General features: G+C 47.9%; 2 protein-coding genes across 2 annotated transcripts; both read left to right on the top strand.

The window, feature by feature from the left end:
* The first annotated feature begins 12,615 nt into the window (after nucleotides 1–12,615).
* Nucleotides 12,616–13,953, top strand: LOC125533864 (expansin-B5-like). The gene is made up of 4 exons (XM_048697195.1): nucleotides 12,616–12,874; nucleotides 12,952–13,064; nucleotides 13,155–13,345; nucleotides 13,432–13,953. The coding sequence occupies exons 1-4, from the start codon at nucleotides 12,694–12,696 to the stop codon at nucleotides 13,790–13,792; spliced, it is 846 nt and encodes a 281-aa protein (XP_048553152.1). The 5' UTR covers nucleotides 12,616–12,693; the 3' UTR covers nucleotides 13,793–13,953.
* Nucleotides 13,954–18,018: 4,065 nt separating this feature from the next.
* LOC125533863 (expansin-B5-like) lies at nucleotides 18,019–19,104 on the top strand. The gene is made up of 4 exons (XM_048697194.1): nucleotides 18,019–18,154; nucleotides 18,241–18,353; nucleotides 18,441–18,631; nucleotides 18,759–19,104. The coding sequence occupies exons 1-4, from the start codon at nucleotides 18,019–18,021 to the stop codon at nucleotides 19,102–19,104; spliced, it is 786 nt and encodes a 261-aa protein (XP_048553151.1).
* The last annotated feature ends 2,487 nt before the right edge of the window (nucleotides 19,105–21,591 follow it).

The following is a 21,591-nucleotide window of genomic DNA, read 5'->3' as shown; positions in this document are numbered from 1 at the left end:
TGGAGTTATGTTAATGCATGTGTTGGGCTAAGTCCCTCCACATGGAGGTGTGTTGGCAGCCCAACATCAGCCCATAAGTCCAACACATATAAGCCGTTGATCCTCGCTGCATCCAATGGTTGAGAATGCTTTCAAGTGAAGTGAAGCAAGGAGAAAACCCTAGCCACTACACCCCTGCTGATGGCGGTTGTCATTCGTGAGAGTGAGAGAGAGAACACACAAGAGAAAACACAACCTGAGAGAGAGGAAGAAGTAGAAGTAGAGGTTCTGTCCAGATTTGCTGCATCTGACTAGACAATGTTCAAGCTGGTGATTGGAGGCTCAAACATGTTTGGATTGACCCCAAACTTGGTGAGCTCGTTCCTTACTTTGAGTACTTCAATCTGGTTAGCTGGTTTAAGGATTGGGTCAGTGGAGTATCATATTTGAGAGTGGTTTTGTCAGCTCTGACTGCTGCAGTTTCAGAACAGAGTAGTTTTAAGAGACGAACAGTTTGGGTAGGCAAATGATGTCCGACTGAGCTGAAATTTGGAGGGGATGTCAAGAACTCATGTGTCTACTTGTATGCCAAATTTGATGTTGTTTGGTTGAGCGGTTTAAGAGCAATTTGTAAAACACTGAAGGATACAGAAGTTGTGTAAACTCAGCTTTGCTGAAATCTTGCCTCTTGTGGCTGTTGTTGCTGTTGCCGGTTGGCAACGTGGAGAGTGTGTTGTAAATCTCTCTAGAGGTTCTAGAGAAGACTTTGTACTCATCATTCTCATAGTGAAGTTGCATGGACCGGTCGGTCCACAGCCGTGGTTTTTTACTCCTCAAGTTGAGGAGGTTTTTCCACGTTAAATCATGTGTCACATGTGCATGTTGTTTGTGTTATTCCGCTGCTTACTTGTTGGTTGAAGCTGTCCTCAAAGTTCATTACAAGTGGAGGGGGATGTGTAGTGTGCATATTTACCGTGTCGGTGAATTTGTTCAGCGCATTGTTGTTGTCCAGCCCCAACAAAGTGGTATCAGAGTCTTGGTTTGCTTGTGCAAATTACTGAGTTTCTTGTGGTGAAAGATGGAAGTGAATACCAGCAGGATGATATCGTTGAATGCTACAAATTATCAAGCATGGAAGGGCAAGATGAAGGACTTGTTGTATGGGAAATAATACTGGAAGCCAGTGTTCTCCACTGAGATGCCGGAGGGCATTGAGGAAGGTCAGTGGAAGGTACTTCATTGCCAAGCTTGTGGGTTCATCCGGCAATGGGTCGATGGCAATGTTTTGAACCATATCATTGATGAGACACATGCACACACCTTATGGCAGAAATTGAAAGAGTTGTTTTTCCGGAAAGAAGGTACAAACAAGATGTTCTTGATCAAACAATTGATGTGCTTGAGGTACAAAGAGGGCATTCTAATTGCAGATCATGTGAATACATTCCAAGGCATTATAAATCATCTTTCTTCAATGTGAATAACATTCGAAGATGAAGTGAGAGCTTTGCTGCTACTAGGCTCATTACCGGACAGCTGGGAGACCTTTAAGGTCACGGTTTGCAATTCAACACCTAATGGAGTTGTCACTTGGAATCTTGTGAAAACCAGGGTACTAAATGTAGAGTTCAGAAAGGTGGCTGAAGCTAGTTCTTCCTCACATTCAGAGATGTTGGTCACTTAGTCCAGGGGGAGAAGTAAGAGCAGAGGTCCAGGTAAAGGGGCAGAAAGAGGTAGGAGCAAATCAAAAAGTAAGTATGCTGATTATGAGTGTCATCACTGCCATCAGAAGGGCCACATTAAGTGGCAATGTGACAAGTGGAAGAAAGACAAAAAGAAGAAGAAGAAGCAAGATCAGAAGCAAGTTGACAGTGATAGTGACATAGAGGGCAACCGAGTTACCGCAGTAGAAGAGGACATCATGCTTGTTATGCATGAAGAAAACGAGGGTAGATTTGGTTCCACTGTTGAGGAGAAGATCATTGTTGTTTCTGATGAAACCGCCAACCTTGTGGATGGTGACGAGATGATTTGGATACCGAACAGCGGTGCTACCATTCATGCTACATCTCGCCGAGAGCTCTTCACTAACTATATATCAGGTGATTTTGGTGTTGTGAAGATGGGAAACAATGACAAAGCAGCCATCATTAGAAAAGGAGATGTGCATTTGGAGACCGCAAATGGTACAAGGTTAGTCCTCAAATCTGTGAGGCATGTCGAGGCACTTCGTCTCAATATTATCTCGGTTGGTTTGCTTGATGGAGATGATTACTTGAGCAGTTTTGAAAAAGGGCAGTACAGGCTCACCAAAGGCAACATGATTGTTGCAAGAGGTAAAATGGTCTCGGTGTTGTATCATGTTCATGCTAAGCTTTTTAGTGCTTCTGTCAATGCACTAGAGAAGGATGATCATTATGCTCTATGGCACAAGAAACTTGGGCACATGAGTGAGAAGGGGATGACAGTGCTAGTGAAGAAAAATTGTTGAAGGGTGTGAAAGGAGTTCACATCAAGAAATGTTCAGATTGTCTAGTAGGGAAGCAACACCGAGTTGCCTTCAAGACTCCACCTCCTCACAAGAATCCTGAGAAGCTGGACTTGATACATTCCGATGTTTGCAAAATGTTGGTAAGATCTCTTGGTGGTGCTAAGTACTTTGTGACTTTTATTGATGACTTTTCCAGAAAAGTTTGGACCTTCACTTTAAGGACCAAAGATCAAGTACTAGGTGTATTCAAGCAATTCCAAGCCTCGGTTGAGAGAGAAACTAAGAAGCAGATCAAGTGCATTCGCACTGATAATGGAGAAGAGTACATTGGGCCATTTGATGTATATTGCAAGCAGCAAGGTATTAGGCATCAATTACTCCCTCGAAGTCACCATAGCTGAATGGTCTTGCTGAGAGGATGAACAGGACAATTGTGGAGAGAGTTAGATGCTTGTTGTCAAGTGCAAAGCTATGCAAACACTTTTGGGGTGAGGCTTTGATGACTGCAGTTTATCTTATTAATCTCTCACCAAGTTATCCTTTGCAGGGAGATGTTCCTAATAGGGTCTAGTGTGACAAGGACGTCTCATATGACCACCTGAAGATTTTTGGGTGCAAGACCTTTGTTCATATTCCTCAAGATGAAAGGTCAAAGCTTGATTCGAAGACACGGCAGTGTATCTTTCTTGGCTATGGTGGTAATGAGTTTGGCTACAAGCTGTTTGACCCTATAGCAAGGAAAGTTGTGAGAAGCCATGATGTTGTGTTTGTTGAAGACCAAACAATTAAGGATATTGTGAAGACAAAGGGGTAGGTTCCTCCTCAGCAGCAGCAAGACATGATTGATTCTGACCCAGTTCCTACAGCTCCAGCTCCCGTGCAAGTTGAAGCAGATGCAGAAGATGTACATGGTGGTGCAGGTGAAGAAGATGCTCCCCAGCAGTAGCAACAAGAATATGATGCTGAAGTTGATGATCCGGATTAGCAAGAAGCACCAGCACCAGAAAGTCCACCAGCTGCTCCACTCAGAAGATCCAACAAGGCTCGAATTCCTTCCAGCAGGTATCCCTCAGATCAATACGTGATGTTATTATCTGACGGTTCAGAACCTGAATGCTTTGCAGATGCAATGGAAGATGAGCACAAGGAGTGGAAAATGCTATGCAAGAAGAGATGAATTCCTTGCATAAGAATCATACTTATGAGTTGGTGAAGTTGCCCAAAGGTAAGAAAATTTTGAAGAATAAATGGGTCTACATAATCAAGCAAGAAGAACACACATCACATCCAAGGTACAAGGCCAGGCTAGTTGTAAAAGGATTCGGCCAGAGAAAAGGCATTGACTATGATGAGATATTTTCTCCGGTTGTGAAGATGACATCCATAAGAGTAATCCTTAGCATGGCAGAAAGTCTCAACTTGGAGGTTGAGCAAATGGATGTAAAGACTGCATTCCTTCATGGTGAGTTGGAGGAAGAAATATACATGAAGCAACCTGAGTGGTTTCTTGTGAAAGGCAAAGAAGACTATGTGTGCAAACTGAAAAAAAGTCTCTATGGCCTGAAATAAGCACCAAGACAATGATACATGAAGTTTGAAACTATCATGGGGGAGCAAGGCTACAGGAAGTGTAGCTCAGATCATTGTGTGTTTATTCAGAGGTTCTCAGGTGATGATTTCATCATATTATCGCTCTATGTTGATGATATCCTGATTGTTGGTAAGAATGTCTCTAGTATTGCTAAGTTGAAGAAGGAGTTGAGCAAATGTTTTGCTATGAATGACTTATGTCCAGCAAAGAACATTCTCGGAATGAGAATTGAGCGAGACAGAAATTGCAACAAGTTGTACTTGTCTCAAGAGAAGTATGTTGAGAAGGTACTTCAGAAGTTCAGGATGGAAAATTCTAAAGTTGTGAGTTGTCCACTAGCAGCCCATTTCAAGTTGAGCTGAAAGCAATGTCCTACCACTGATGAGCAGAAAAAGAAAATGCATCATGTTCCTTATGCTTCAGCGGTTGGAAGTTTGATGTATGCTATGGTGTGTACAAGGCCTGACATTGCTCATGCGGTTAGTACTATGAGCAAATTTATATTCAATCCAGAAAGACCTCATTGGTAAGCCTTGAAGTGGATTCTGAGATATCTTCGGGTAGCACAAATCTGAAACTTTGCTTCGGTGATGGTGAGGCCAAGCTGATTGCTTTTTCAGATTCTGACATGACTGGAGATGTTGACAGAAGAAAGTCTACTTCAGGTTATTTGGTTACCTATGCAGGGGGAGCGGTGTCATGGCAAAGCAGGCTGCAAAAGTGTATTGAATACAACTGAAGCTGAATTTATGGGAGTAACAGAGGCGAGCAAAGAGCTATTGTGGCTGAAACGGTTGGCTTGTGAGCTTGGTTTTAAGCAAGACAAATATGTGTTATTTTATGACAACTAAAGTGCTATCCACTTAAGTAAGAATGCAAGCTTTTATTCAAGGTATAAGCGTGTAGAGGTCCGTTATCATTTGATTCGAGATGTGTTGTATTCCAAAAAAATGCAACTTGAGAAGGTTCACACCGATGACAATGGGGCTGATATGTTGACTAAAGTGGTGACATGGCTGCCGGAAGGCAGTGAGACCCTCCATGATGTCGGGGGGGGGGGGGTTTGTTGGGCTAAGTCCCTCCACATGGAAGTGTGTTGGCAGCCCAACATCAGCCCATAAGTCCAACACATGTAAGCCGTTGATCCTCGCTGCATCCAACGGTTGAAAGTGCTTCCAAGTGAAGTGAAGCAAGGAGAAAACCCTAGCCAATCCATCCCTACTGGTGGCGGCTGCCATTCGTGAGAGTGAGAGAGAGCACACAAAAGAAAACACAACCTGAGAGAGAGGAAGAAGTAGAAGCAGAGGTTATGTCCAGATTTGCTGCATCTGACTAGATAGTATTCAAGCTGGTGATTGGAGGCTCAAACGTGTTTGGATTGACCCCAAATTTGGTGAGCTCGTTCCTTACTTTGAGTACTTCGATCAGGTTAGCTGGTTTGAGGATTGGGTCAGTGGAGCATCAGATTTGAGAGTGGTTTTGTCAGCTCTGACTGCTGCAGTTTCAGAACAGAGTAGTTTTGAGAGATGAACAGTTTCGAAAGATAAATGATGTTCGATTGAGCTGAAATTTGGAGGGGATATCCAGAACTCATGTGTCTACTTGTCTGCCAAATTTGATGTTGTTTGCTTGAGCGGTTTAAGAGCAGTTTGCAGAACACTGAAGGGTACAGAAGTTGTGTAAACTCTGCTTTGCTGAAATTTTGCCTCTTGTGGCTGTTGTTGCTGTTGCCGGTTGGCAACGTGGAGAGTGTGTTGTAAATCTTTCTAGAGGTTTTAGTGAAGACTTTGTACTCATCATTCTTATAGTGAAGTTGCGTGGACCGGTCGGTCCATAGCGGTGGTTTTTTACTTCTCAAGTTGAGGAGGTTTTTCATGTTAAATCCTGTGTCACATGTGCATGTTGTTTGTGTTATTCCGCTACTTACTTGTTGGTTGAAATTGTTCTCAAAGTTTATCACAAGTGGAGGGGGCTGTATAGTATGCATATTTGTCGTGTCGGTGAATTTGTTCAGCGCATTGTTACTGTCCAGCCCCAACATGCTGTGATGTGTGCCAGTGTATGTTTAATTTTGTTTATCCATGCATGTTCCTAATCAATATACAACCCTAGAGTTCAAAATTTATTTTTTATTTTTTAGAACTATTTATTTTTCTTAACTAGAGATCGACAATATTGAAAATGTCTGGAATGGTACAAGGCGACAAAGGGTGCAACAATCAAGTTACATCCAACTAAAAAAATCAAGTTACATCAGTTTGTATGACCAGTTCGCCAGTTCGGTCAGGATGGGCCGTTTTCTTAGTCTCAAATTCAAAAAAAATGTTTAAAACATGTATTTTAAATATGTTAGTAATGTATAAAAAAATTTCAGTGTGTATAAAGAAATGTTAAAAAATGTAGAACGTGTGTTAAAAAAGTTAGACAAGTATTGAAAAAAGGGAAAAAGATATAAAATACAAAAAGACAACGAAAACACAAGAAAAGCATAAAGAAAACACAACAAATGAAAGGAAAAGAAAAAACAATGAAAACTATATAAAAGCGATGAAAGTTGTAATGAAAAAACAAAATAATAACAAGAACATTGTAAAACGAGACCAGTCCAGGGTTTTTTTCTGAGGCAAAGAAGAAAAAGAAACCAACGTATAGCTCGCTCGCTACTCACGAAGTGAAGAAACAGGCCAGCCCAGTAATGACGCGATGGGAAAAACCCTTGAGGCAAAACTACGATAAGACTCGCAAAATGCGTGAAATAGCTCTGGCGACGAGAAGGTACTCCATCTTGTAGTAGGCAAGTCGCTTTTTATGGTTTTTGGTTTTCTTTTCTATTCAATACATGTCTTTTTTTCATACACGTTGGACATTTTTTATATACATCTGGAATTTGTTAGACATTGATTTTTTTTGAAAGATGTGATGAACATTATTCCAAATACATATTATGAAATGTTTTTTAAAGGGTCGGAACATTCATTTTAAACCTTTTGGACATTTTTTTATATTGTATAAACACTTTTCAAATTTTACGAACATATTTTCGAAACCATGAACATTTTTTGAGTGGAAGAAATCATTTTTTAAACATTACGAGAATAGTTTTGAAACTAGTGAATATTTTTTAAGTATGATGTACATTTTTTTATTGCTATGAAACATTTTGTTTTAATTATGCGAACAGATTTTTACATTATTAAATGTTTTAAAATAGCAAAAATATTTTATTTAAAATCTGTAAACATTTGCTAAATGCTACAAACATTTTTTGAATGCTATCAACATTTTTCTAAAAGTTGCACAAACAATTGACACGCGTGGAGCACTATTCTGATTAGCGATTTTCTTCTGTTTCTTATCCTTAAGTTTTTCAATCGTTTTTCCTCTGAAAAAACTAGCTGTTGAACTTAAAAACAATGTACATGAAATTTAGAAAATGTTCTAAAATTGAAAAGGTGTGTATTTTCTGACCCCTTTTTGTTTACTCTAATTTTCGTTTAGTTTTGAATTTGTGTTGCTTTTAAGTTTTGTATTTTTGTTGCAGTTGCACTTTTTCCGCAATTGCACTTTTCTTACATAATTGCATATTTTAATACACTTGTACTTTATTGATGGGACATAAAAATGACTCCAACTTCATAAAACTTGAAGGCCTCTTTGATTGGCATGATTCTAAAAATGCAGGAATAGGAAAAACATAGGGTTAGAACGTCATGCTCATGTCAGTCCTATAGGATTTCGGTTTGTTTGGCACCATCATAGGAAAAATGAAGAATTCATTCAAAGAGGTTTGATTGGATGCTGTAAATCCTATGGGAAGTAGTTAAAAGAAATGCTTAGGAAAAATTCCTATAGGATTCAATCATATGAATCAAACAATCAATATAGGAAAAAAATATTTGGATTCTAATCCTCCAAAATTTCTATGAAAATTCTTTGAATCAAAGGAGCCCTGAGGGTTTGCCCTCCACGCATGGAAAGTATTCAAAATGCCTAGCATGGGCCGAATGGTGCAACAATTAGGTTGCGTCAGTTTGTATGACCAATTGGCTCAAGAGGGGCCGTTTGAGATTTGGGGCGTTGGTGGAACTGGGCGTCGGTGGCAGCCTGATGGTCGAAGGCGAGTATGTCATGGCACCAGACGCCGAGACGGTGTTCGTTGCAGGATAAAGTGGGGAGGGTGGGCTGACGGGCGTGGTGGGCAAGGAGGAAACTGCGGCTCGTCGTGGACGGCGCGACAGCGGAGGAGAGATTTGGGGTCGAGTAGGGCGAGGATCTTCCAGATGACGATCTCATCCGGGAGGCCGAGGAGGAGAGGCCTCCTCCGCGGCTGTGAACTTGGGGCCTCCATCATGGTCGGCGGTTGTGAAAACGAATTGTGATGGCGGCGGCCGTGAGGGGAACGAAAAGATCTTTCGGCTAGAAATAAGATCCTACACTATCATATCTTTCTTAATAATCATGATACTTAACATCCCCCTACACTCGCAATGGCAGCGACGCAGACAGTGAGACTGGAGAAGAATCTGAAGGTAAGCTGACGGACATCTCCCCATAGCCGTAATGGTCGATGCATCATGGAAGTTGTGGCTGGAGTGAAAATCGACGAGGTTGCTCAAGCAAGGCGGTGGCCCTTTTCGCCGTTGTTGAGGTAGCCAAGAGCGTGGGTGGTGTAGCCGTGGTCGATGCCGAGTCGGGGTGGCCGATGTCGAGGTAGTTGTCGTGGAGCCGCGGGGGCAAGGAGGCGCCGAGTTAATCATGGGCACAGTGGTGTCGAAGTAGTGATGTGCCGGGAAGAAGATGTTGTTGACGAGGCGTCGCGTCGGGTTTGCCAAGCCCGGGACACGTTGTGGATGAAGGCACGCGTCTGTGTTGCCAGAACCGGGCATGCGTAGACGGACGAAGTCGGTATTGACGATGCGCCACTCCAGGCTTGCTAGGCATGGGGACACATCATGGACGAAGGCACGTGTCGATGTTGGCAGCACCGGGCATGCGTAGATGGGAACCAACACGAGTTGTACACCATGTCGAGGGGGCTAGCAGAGAAGGACGCGACGACGGTTGCGGCGCCAGTCGACGCGAGGCTGATGTCGCCCGCGGTGGTCGGAGTAGATGAAGTGGCCTAGGAAGATGATGTTGACGTTGAGGATGAGCTGGTGCTGGACGAAGATGAAGTGGGATGGACGGCTGCATGGCTTAGGTGTGCGAGCGGCCTGACGGCGGCGGTGGTGGAAGGTTAGGAGCACGGCGGCAATGGTCGAAGTAGGCGAGGAAGAGCCCGATAGCGTGACGAAGATCGACGCAGACGGTGACGTTCCCGTGCCAAGGGAGCCTGCGCAGCGCATACCACGTGGAAGTCGACGCGCGGGGACAGCGGAGGGGATCGCGCACCGCGGTGCTACGGCCCGAAGGAGCGACACAATGGAAATGCGCGGGTCGGGGTGACGGCGGGAAGACCTCAGGGCCGTGGTGTTGACCATCTGTCGCGCTACTACGGCCAAAGGGCCGAAGCAGCGGCAACGCGCGGGTCGGTGCGGCCGCGGGGAGAATGACGGGGTGGCGGCACTGCGGCCTGACGGGGAGACGCGGTGGCAGCCCATTGCTCGATAGGTGGAGGGGCACGCTGTACTCGGGCACAACCTTCACATGACCTGCGGATGGGCATGCAACACGGGTGGAGCGGATCGCGGCAGGCGGGTGATCAATCCGATCGCACACAAGGTCGGGGGCGCTGCTCGGTGATGATGACGGTGAAGCGGGGTGGTCAAACGACCAAGACGACAACGGCCGGCGGGGAACAGCGTGTGGAAGAGCGCGTCCAGCGCCTGAGCAGCCAACGCATCACCGACGAGGCCGACGAGTCCATGGCAGTTGGCGAGGGGGTCGAAGCAGCTGACAGGCCCGAGGCAGCCGGCAAGGTGGCTAACGCAGCCAGCAGCCGGCAGCGGAGACGGTGGGTGATGCAGGAGTCCTGTTGGGAGCATGGTTGCGACGGCCGTGACAGGCCGGTTGGGCGAAGTAGAGGCCGGGTAGTCGCATCAGTGTCGGAGTAGAGGTGTAGGGTCAACGGCAGTAGCGGGCGACGCAAATCGATCTTAGTTTGGAAAATCAAAAATAAAAACGCCGATCAAGATAACCGGCGGGAGAGAAGAACTCGGATCAAAGGATCAAGAAAAAGAATCTAGGGCAGCAAGTCAACACGACCGGCGAACGAACCCTAGGTACAGGCGGCGCGGCCCTGGTGGCGGTCATCAAGACCGACCGCCCCGGGGGCGGCGTGGAGCGGAAGCTGCTGCGGCTAGGGTTTGGATCGGTTAGACTGATACCATATTAGAAGGGATAGAGGGGGATTGGTGGAATCAATGTTTATTGCTCATGATACTCAATATCATTCAATCCTATGAATGAAACAATCAACATAGAAAAAAAATCTTAGGATTCTAATCCTTCAAAATTTCTATGAAAATTCTTTTTTCTAACACATTCTATGAAAATTCTTTCAATCAAAGGAACCTTGAGGGTTTGCCCTCCACGCAAAGTATTGAAAATGACTGGCATGGGCCGAATGGTGCAACAATTTTTTTTGAGCATAATCTGTATCCTTTATTAAGAATGAACAGTCATTGGAATACAGATAATATCGGGCATAGATGAAAGTCACACATGGCGCCCGGGAGGGAGGGATGCGGCAGCCTTAGCTAAAGCATGAGCCTCTCCATTATGTTTTCTGCTCTCATGGATAAACTCTACTGCCTTGAAAGCTCTTCTCTGATACTTGATATCTTGCAGAATTGGGAAAAACTTGCATGGGAAGTCATCCTTGATCCTTGTCACCACTTCTAGGCAATCTGTGGCCACACAAATGGACTGGACTTGTAAGTCTGTAGCGAGCGCTAGCGCCTTGCTACAGGCTTGTGCTTCGAGTATCACCGGATCCAGGAGGCCTTCGACAATGATCGCTGAAGCCCCAAGGTAGTTCATGTTTCTGTCTCGACACACTACTGCGGAAGTGCCCTTGTCGCCAATCTTGGAGAAGCCTTCGTCAGCACTAATCTTGGTATCGTGCAGTTCTGGCGGTAGCCATGCAGACCGCATCGGCTGTCGTGCGCCCGTAGTTACATGCGAGTCCCTGGGCATTGCATGCATGCCCCTGGATATTGCATGCAAGTCCTTCGATTGCGCGTGCAGGTCCTTCGTGCGCCCCCCCCCCTCTCTGGGATTTGATCAAGCTCCGCCATGAACTTGGTGATGAAAACATGGGTACTGAGGGGGCTCTGGAACTGCTCGTCATGGATAGCTCAGCGTCTCGCCCACCAGATTGCCCACATCGCGACAAGCACCCGCGCCAGGTCCGCCATGGGAAGGGTATCCACTAACCAAAACATCCATAGCTTAGCATCATCCGTCCGATTAGAGATGATTGTTTCAGTGATTTCTTCATCAGCGAGAGCCCATACACACTGAGCCATATGGCAATCAAAAAGAGTGTGACGCCACGTATCCACCGCCGCGTGACAGATAGAGCATTCAACGGAGTCGGCCATGCTTCTGTGTTGTCGAACAGCCCCCGCGGGTATAGAGGTTTTGGCAAGTCTCCACGCAAAGACACGTACTTTTGAGGGAACCGCTGCTCCCCAAAGTCTGGCCCATGAACGACTATCGGTTGTGACGTTGGAGTGACTGTCATTGTGCTCCATCCAATCTGTACGTTGTTGTTTTGTCGCTGCCAGCAATTTGTACGCTGAACTCACAGTGAAGATCCCTCTCCTCTCGTAATGCCACGACCAGAAGTCAACCTGAACCTTGCTGCTAAGGGGGATGTTGAGGATTGCCTCCACGTCCATCGCGTACATATGTTCATCAAGCACTGCACGGTTCCAGGTGTGGGTGACCGGGTTTATAAGCTCAGATACCTGTTGAGGAGGATTCTGAGATTTTGGGCTAACCGGCCGGAGTTTGAAGTCGCGGGGGACCCAGTTATCGTGCCAAATGTTGGTACCATCCCCTGATCTGATGCGTTTTAGAAGGCCGAGATTTAGTGCATCCCGCCCCTCAACGATAGACCGCCAAACTTGTGATGGGTTCCTCCCCACTTCTACGTCAAGGATTGAAGAAGATGGATAGTATACCGCTCGCAGAATCCGGTCGCTGAGAGAGTCCGGCTGGGTCAGAAGCCGCCAGGTTTGCCGGGCAAGTAGTGCCAAGTTGAAGAGCTCAATTTCTCGGAAGCATCAGTTTGTATGATCAATTGGCTCAAGATGGGCCGTTTGAGTGTTTGACCCCCCACGTGCACATATATGGACGCAATCACGCAACTAACCCGGCCGGATGAGTCCTCTTTACCCAAAATCTCCGTCATCACAGGATCCGCCGCTCCGGCTCAGTTGACCCCGGTGCATGCATGTATGCGCACCCTCTCCCTAAACCTCAGTAGTCGCCGCCACGTTCGCCTCCATAATTCGTGTGTGCACGACTAAACGTATTCGCTCCCACGTTTATAACTCCTAAACCCTCCTATATATACCACCCCTAATCGCACTAGTCCAGCAAGCAACACCGAGTTCTTCGTAGTACCACTCAACAAACCTAGCTAGCCCCTTGGTTTTCTGTCTCCTGACTGAGAAAATCATCAATGGCTAGTCCAGGCACATTGCTGCTGGCGACGGTGCTCGTCATCCTATCAATTTTCGTAAGCCCCATCTCCGGCTACTGGAAGCCGAGCCGCACCCGCACCAGGCGCCCTAGCAGCCGCCGGTCCTGGTCCTCCGGCGGCGCGACGTGGTACGGCAGCCCCTACGGCGCCGGCAGCGACGGTAAGTCTCTCGTACATGTACAGAGTATAAACACTTGTCGGACTGAGACTTACTCTTTTTCCGTGGGCGAAATGCAGGTGGCGCGTGCGGCTATCAAAGAGCCGTCGGCCAGCACCCGTTCTCGTCGATGATCGCCGCCGGCGGGCCCTCCTTCTTCAAGAGCGGCAAAGGCTGCGGTTCATGTTATCAGGTACGCACGTAGATCGGTCGGCATATATGATCACATTTAGGATTTAGCAATTTCATGTGAATCAGCGTGCAAAGTGGATGTACGTTACAGGTCAAGTGCACCGGTAACAAGGCCTGCTCCGGCCGCCCGGTGACCGTCGTCATCGCCGACAACTGCCCCGACGGTATATGCGCCTCGGAGGATCATTTCGACATGAGCGGCACCGCCTTCGGCGCCATGGCCAACCGAGGGATGGCCGACCGCCTCCGCTCCGCTGGACAGCTCAAGATCCACTACGCGAGGTGAAAATGAATTTTTTGACCTGACAATCCTAGAGTGTGTTTACCGAAGGCGTGCGTGCGTAACACTGGTCAGTTAATTTCCTCAGGGTGCCCTGCAACTACAACGGCATGAACATTGTCTTCAAGGTGGACGCGGGCTCCAACCCCTTCTACCTCTCCGTGCTGATCATGTACCAGGCCGGCGACGGAGACCTCTCTGCCGTCGACATCATGCAGGGCGGCTGCGCGCCCGGCCACCACAACGACCACGGCGCGCCGTGGATGGCGATGACGCAGTCGTGGGGCGCGCTGTGGCTCCTCCAGTCGAACAACGGGAAGCCTCTCCAAGCCCCGTTCTCGTTCCGGCTCACCTCGGGTTCCGGCAAGGTCCTCGAGGTCACCAACGCCATCCCTTCCGGCTGGTCGGCCGGCACGTCCTACAGCTCCTCGGCGAACTACGCCAGTTAGGGCGGTTGGCGCCGACTGTATGCTTTAGATCTCGTTCTGCAATTTGTGAGCTTTTACCTTGTCAAAGGCCGGTATCCGGTAATCGGCATGCATGCGCGTCCGGGAATTGTGAGCGGCCGCGTCAGAAGAGGAAGAAAGTCAAGTGTTCTTGTGTTGTGTTCTTTGCTCTTCCCTCTCCGAGGCCACTGCCTTGCAGTTATTTCCTAGTGATGTCTTCTTCTTGAGTTGTACTGATGCAGCAATAGATGCGATGTTTCTTGGGTCCATTTATCGCCCAGGCTATGGTTTGGGGTGCTGAAACTTGGTATACGAAAATGGCCACAAAATCAGAAGAAAAGAACTTGTTAACTAAAAGCGGAAAATATGCAAAAGCTGGTTGGACAAACGGGATCATGAACGTTCGCCGTAATGCCAAATACATCAAAAATAGACATTTTAGTAGATTTTACTTGCATTCTGAACTAGAGGAAAAATAGACAAAAGGAGGAAAGATAACACAAATAATGACAAAAAAATTGCACTTGTGCAGAAGTAATATTTAACGCATTCGCAAATCACAGAGCATGACTAGGCACATAACCTCACTTTACTAAATATTTGCATTCTCAATCTAAGTTGCATCTTGGTAATGTGCAAACTAGAAAATATTTGACTGCATGCAAATAAATTTTTAACCTATTTGTAAGTTGTCCAAGAATTGTTTGAAATCCTCAACCACTCGAGGCTTTGAATCACATCCAGCCACTCTTATGTCCATTTAGGATGCGTTTGGTAGGTTGCATCCTTTTTGGGCTATTTGCATTTGTGACTAAGGTGGGTCTGGTTGAGTGAATACAACCAAAATAAATAAATCATGTTTCACACATAGTTTGGCTATCTGCATTGCACCACTGAGCAGTTTTATGACAAGTTTTTGGTTGGCGGGAGTTTTGGATTATGGTTGTCAATGTGCAAAACATGATGCTTGGTTGTGCACGACCTATGTTGTGGTCACCCTTCTCACTAGTGGTGACATTACCATACATTACATTACATATGCAATATGAAATAAACATCGTTTTAGTCATAACTAGTAATGAAATAGCAGTTCATCCTAACTACTAACAAATTGCGGTGCAAATTAATAGTCATATGGCTCAGTAGGGGAAAGTTCGTCGATGCTGCACTTCATATCCTTGTGTTACCTCTGTTTGCCCACATTGTCGCAGCCCACTTCAACATTTAACTCTTTCAAGTTTTATTGTCATGTGTATCCACACCATGGCTGGAGTCATCAATATCATCAATCGTCACATCTTCCTCCTCCGGCACAAGCTCATCACAACCTCGTTCTAGGATCCAGTTAAAGAGAATGCAACATGCAAGAGCAAGCCTAACTAGGATGGGAAAAGAGTGGAATGACTTTTGATCCAGGATCTTAAATCTATTCTTCAGAGCTCTAAATGGCTTCTCAGCCGTAACTCTAAGGCTATAGTGTTTGAGATTGAACAATTTTGCAGCAGTCATAGGATGGTTACTTGAAGAGAATGGCACATGCTTTTCTTGAAGGGTTGAAGGACACCAAGCCGACATGCATATCTTGCATCTCCTAGTTAGAACTTACCATTGGGTATATTGATCCCATCAGGTCTAGCTAGACATGCTATTAGTAGGAATGTTAGCACCATGGGTTGATCCTTCCCAGCCAGTTAACACATATATATGTGAAGTTCAGATCAAAGTCAACAGCAGCATGCACACTCTGGCTTGTGTAATATTTTTTACCCCCTCTATGTTGTAACATGTGACCTCGACACTCTATTAGTCACATCAGTATCATCTATTGTGCCAATACAATCCTGTGTTGGCATGAAAACACATTTTTATGGCTCTATCACAACAATACAAGTATGTCATGGCATGAACTATGAGTAGTGCTCACCTTGAAATATGAATACCATCCTGTGTTCATGCGAATCTTGGTAGGACTATTAACAGTTGGTGGCTTGATTATCTCTCCTCTGAGCTCCCCAATAGCATGCAAGACTTTCTTGAAATACCTGGAAATGGTCTCATTGGAAATCCTGAATGTGCTGTGAATAACCCTGAACCTTTAATTATGACCTACAACATCAAGGAACATGACAACTTGATCTTCCATAGAGGTATGGATTCTTTCTTCTAGTAGCCCTGGTCCAAAATGTATCCACAAGCTTGGCAAGAGGTGCTTGTCGCATTCGTTCAAAGTTGTTGTTGTTAACGCACAAGGGCCACAATCTAGATAATGAAATCACTTACATGTGACATAACAATGCCATAGCATTATAAGCCTTAGGGCATATCGAACCCTCAAAACGCCTTCAACCGTCTGTACCACACGGTTCGAACATGTTTTGCCTTCCAACGTGGTCCTCCATCGGTCTGTTCGGTGGTCCGGACACACTTTCTCCTGCAAACTGGAGACAAACTAGGGGCTTTGCGGGCGTCCGGAACGCTGCCACGCCCGCATCTGACTAACCTGGCCCACCAAAAAACCCTCTCCTGCACCCGCACGCTTTCCTGCCCTACTTTGGTCTGCATCGCTTCGAAGCATCACTGCCGCATTCATGCCGGCCCAGAGCGGATGCGACCTATCACTAGAGTCGGCATTGAAGTGGCGTCTCGATCGAGAGCGATGCCACGCCGCTTCCTGATGCATGTCTCGCCTCTCCGAATTCAAACGACAGTAGTCCATCTGCCTCCCTCCATTAAACACACACGGTTGTTGAGGAACTTGTTCCGGTGCCACCCGTCCATCCGTGTGCTGCCCACCATTAAGGACCTCGCTGCTTGGCCTGCCCTCTGGCCTACTATTTAACCGGCCCCACAGGTAGGCAGTAGATCTGCATCCATCCACACTCTTCTGCTCTCTATCTCCTCTCCACACCACACCTGCCATGGCCTACTAGAGCTCCAAAGGCCTTGTGGGATGACCTGTCGTCCGAACAGAAGGGGGAGATCGCCGCCATTGTGGTCGGCTGCAGAGCGCCAGCCAGACGAGCTCACTGGAGGCTAGTGCTGCCGATGCGCCAATGGCCGAGGTGGCCGATGATGAGCCGATGCCACCGTCCGTGCCGGCCAATGCCAGCATCACCATGGGCGAGGCCCGTGCTCACTACATGGACATGGTGCTGGAAGAGCGGGAGGCCGCGTTCCGGTAGGCGCAGGCCGACCAAGCCTACAATCTCCGCCTCCTCGACGAGTACCGGCATGCAAAAGAGCTACTCACTGCTGGCACGACCATTGCAATGGGCATGGACGTGCCCGAGCAGGAGGTGCTACTCAAGTCCTACAGCTCCGCCCGCGACATCCACTGCGAGCACTAGCGCTACCACCAGTATCAGGCGGATTTAGAGGCCGCCTACAAGGAGATGGACGAGGCGGTGGATGAGGTGTTCAGCAAGAGCGAGGACGAAGACGAGGTCGCCAGCTCGGCCGCGCCCCGCCACCATGACCACGAAGCCGGCTCGTCCACGAGCGCCACCGACAATGAGGAAGAGTAGGCCATGGGAGGTCGCCGACCCTTGTATCCCATGGAAGCCACCGCTCCTCCCCTCTTGTTGAAGCCAAGCTTGGTGGCCTCCTCATCGTCGGCCGATTAGCCGCTTGCGGCGCAAGGAGGCGGATAGCTTCACTTCCCAGCGCTGATGTGCGCGGAGGAGGCGGGGCTTCATTCTTTGGGGCTCATGGCAGGCCGGAGATGAAGAACGGGCACCGGTGGCCATTTTAGGTTAGTTCTAGAGTTCGGTCTAGTTGAAATATGTCTAAATGTAATGAATTTGCTTCAGTTTAGATGAAAAACATCCGGTTTTATTTAAAAGTTATCCAAGTATGAATGAATATTGTCCGATGCATTCAAATATACATCAAATTTTTTCATTTTCACTTAAATTCTTCCAAATGTAACGGGACGCATGCCGACAGCTTTGGATTGTCGTTGCATCCGTCTCATGTCCTCAGACAAACGCGGTGTCCGGTTTAGTGGTCGGCATTGGAGGTGCACTTAGACACAACCAAAAACTAACTGTAGTTGCGCCACGTTCTCATGTCTGTAGTCATCCTATAATTAAAACCGTCCTATATGTACCACCCAAATAATCCCTATATATAGATTTGCAAGTTAACCAGTCGTTACTATAAAACGGTACCTATATATATACATGCCATCAAATAGTATCTTCTCTTCATTCCGTCAACCAAGAGAAAGGATGGCTTGCAGTCGAGGCATATTCCTATCTGCCACCTTCGCCGTCCTGTCAATCCTATCACTCCCAAGGGCGACGCACGGCTGGGCGAACGGTGGCGCAACGTGGTACGGCGGCCCTAACGGCGACGGCAGCGAAGGTACATTCATGGATATGACTTTGCACGCACGATAACCGGCAACAACGCGAGGAAAACTCACTCTACTACGCCAATGCGATACGCAGGTGGCGCGTGTGGTTATAAAAGCGATGTCGGCCAGGACCCGTTCTCGTCGTTGATCGCCGCCGGCGGAGTGGGCATCTTCAAGAACGGCAAAGGCTGCGGTTCATGCTATCAGGTGGACGACACAGTCGTTCGTTTGTTCCATGTGCCACGTTTGACGTTCAGATTATTTTGCTGTGCTAATTAATCAAATGCTCTACAGGTCAGGTGCAAAGAGAACCCGGAATGCTCCGGCAAACACGTGACCGTCGTCATCACCGACCAGTGCCCCGACGCGCAGTGCCAGAAGAGGCCGCACTTCGACATGAGCGGCACCGCCTTCGGCGCCATGGCCAAGCCCGGGATGGCCGATAAACTGCGTAACGCCGGAGTCCTCAATATCGAATTCGAGAGGTGAAAAACGCATTCGAGTTTTGTTTTACAGATCGATCTCGTCCGATTAACGTTGTGCACATGCACGGATGTGCTGTGAATGATAGGGCGACCAACTGATGTTGGTGTCTTACTTTTCTTTCATCAGGGTGCCGTGCAAGTACCATGGCAAGAAGATTAGCTTCAAGATGGACTCGGGCGCCAACCCATTCTACCTCGCCATGCTGGTCGAATACGAGGCCGGCGACGGAGACCTCAACTCCGTGGAAGTCATGGAGGCCGGCGGCAAAAAAGGCTACGCCAAGTGGGAAAAGATGCGGCAGTCGTGGGGCGCCCTGTGGTGCATGGACTCCAAGACCGGGAAGCCTCTGGAAGCCCCATTCTCCTTCCGGCTCACCTCGAGTTCCGGCAAGGTGCTCGTCGCCAACAATGTCGTCCCCGCCGGGTGGAATGCTGGGAAGTGCTACGAGTCCAAGGTGAACTACCCCGCCTGAAGGCCTCCTTGGTGGCGGAGCCAGGACTCTTTGAGGAGCGTGGACAAGCCACAGGTCAAATAAATGGTGAACAACCGATATGAGCACTGGATATGAGTACCTAAAAAATGGTCGACAATTCGTGATCCACAATCGGATGGATACATTTCATCATGCAACTATAAGTACAAAATTTGAAACTCGGAGATATGTTGGGAATTAGCACTTACTTAACGTAAAAACTGCATGTATAGTTTTATCGCCATTTTGTATAGTATTAATTCAAAGATCGTTGGATAACGTGGAAGAAAATGTATGCATCAACATAGAGAGGAAATGGCCCTAGAGACACCTAAGATAACACCTCATATATTGTCTTAGGTCAACAGAATCACTCTAAAGTGCAGCAGTAAGGTCAACTCCACCGCACGACCCCAAACGGACGTCCGTTTTAACCGGATTCTGTCCGTTTGGGTAGGAAAATGAGGTCGTGTTCGGGCGTGTCCTGGGATGCGGTGGCCGTGCGCCCAATACGCGGACTCATCCCGGCCGCATCCTGTCCGCGTACTTTTTCTATGCAAGCCCTTAAACTTCTTTTCATCATTCATTCTTGGTACATAAGAATACATCATCAAATTTTGACTAGAAAAAGCAAGACCAAAGAAAACAAGAACCACAAAAATACATTTTAGAAGATATCCAACTTCCATAACTGCTCCTGTAAGTTGGATTAGTGTCTTCTCGATGCATTCATTGTTGATCTGCGGAGGAGCCGCCTCCATCTTGTGTGTTTCTTTTTTCTTCGAGTCTAAAGAAGTAGAGGTTGCTTCCTCGCATCTAGTCTCGTGTCTAGTCTCTAATCTAGCAACAAGTGCACTTGTCTCATCTACAGCCTCTATGCTAGCTAAAAGTGCACGAACATCTACTAAATTGCGCTCTATCAATATATCGATGTACTCTTCTTTCCAATATCAAAACTTGCATCCATTCTACACAACAAAATTTGAAGTTAGCACAACTAGTCAAATCTAGAGCACAAACAGAAGCTAAAAAGAGCACATACCCCATCGTTTAAGCACTTGATGAATACCCATCCGGGATGTTCCGGCATTGTAGACACGCGGCGCACGACCATCTTTAGGCAGTGGTCGCACTTAATGAGCAGCAACGGTGCGCCGACGAGCTTTTGGGCTAGCACCGAGCCCGGCCGACCGCCATTCGTGTTTCTACCGGCGGACCACCGACGGTGTAGATCCGAGCGGCTAGAGGAGGAGCCACTGCCTGCATGTGGCCTTGCGGCCCTGCCATGGCCTTCCGGCTCGGTGTCCGGCCAGTCCATGGCGTGGCGCGGCCTCCCACGGCCGGGCGAGCTCAAGACCGACCGGATCCGCCCCAAATCCGACCAGCGGGTGTGCAAAACAGGTGGTCGTGGTTGGGTAGCTCGGGGGCGCCGAGGGGAAGGGGTTGGGCGAGCGCGCGTTCGAACTGCACAGCTACAATGGCAGCGGCGGCGGCGGCGAGAGAAGAGTAGGGAAGAGTGAAGAAGAATGAAGGGCGTGCGGCCGGAGGGAGGGAGGATAGAAAAAGGCGTCCCTGTGCCACTGACGGGCGGGCCAGGGGAGGACACGCGCAGACGGCCCGCGCGTCCGCGTGATGCCCGTTTCACCCCAAAATCGACGCAAACTTGGGTCGGGGATGGGTCGAAATCGGACACAAAACAGACAAAAGTCCGTTTGTGCCCGCGCGTTGGGCCGTCTGGTTCGTCCGTTTTACACCAAACGGACGGGCGCGGACAGGATGGGGTCGTGTGGTGGAGTTGGCCTAACATCAGCACATAGACACCAAATTTAACACTATTTTCTTTGAGGGGGGATTGCTGGAATTTTGTCTATTTTGGTCCTAGCCCAATAGCAGTTTCAGAAATTCTTAATAAATCCTAGAGGCCTACGCAGGCCATTCGTGCAAGGCAAGAGGTGGAACTAAAGTTTAGTCCCACATTTCTAGTTTAGAGGGAGTTGGACCTCTTTATAAGGGAGATTCTTTCCCCACTTTTATGAGCATGAGAACAAGAGGGACATCCACGCGCGCTCCTCCTCCGCCGGCCGCCTCGCCACGCAACGCCTCGTCACGACGCGCCGCGAGTTGCGGGAATGAGCCGAGCCGATGTCTAAATTTTTGCCATGCACCACGGGTATATGAAAGGTCACACGGAAGCTGAAAAGATTTTTGCGAAAGTGGAGTTCGAATGCGAACGGTGCAGCCTTCGGCTGCTGGTTGTTCGCTTCATCTCCGTCTCTTCGTTTCACCTCCCGTCGCTGCCCTCTCGCCTCCTTCTCTTGCGCCTATAAAAGGGAGGTCGCTCCTTCCAGAGAGACGCACCAGAACTACTCCTTCCCTCGCCATCGGTTCCATCTCTGAGCCGCTGCTGTCTTCCTCATCCCGGCTTGCGGCGTGCACCGCACGTCGGGACAGTAGGCCTCCGAAATCGCACCTTTTGAGTCCTGTACG

Source organism: Triticum urartu, chromosome 2 (assembly GCF_003073215.2).
Source record: "Triticum urartu cultivar G1812 chromosome 2, Tu2.1, whole genome shotgun sequence".
NCBI lineage: Eukaryota > Viridiplantae > Streptophyta > Magnoliopsida > Poales > Poaceae > Triticum > Triticum urartu.
The sequence above is the reverse complement of the archived record's forward strand: the minus strand, read 5'-3'. Positions and strand labels throughout refer to the sequence as shown.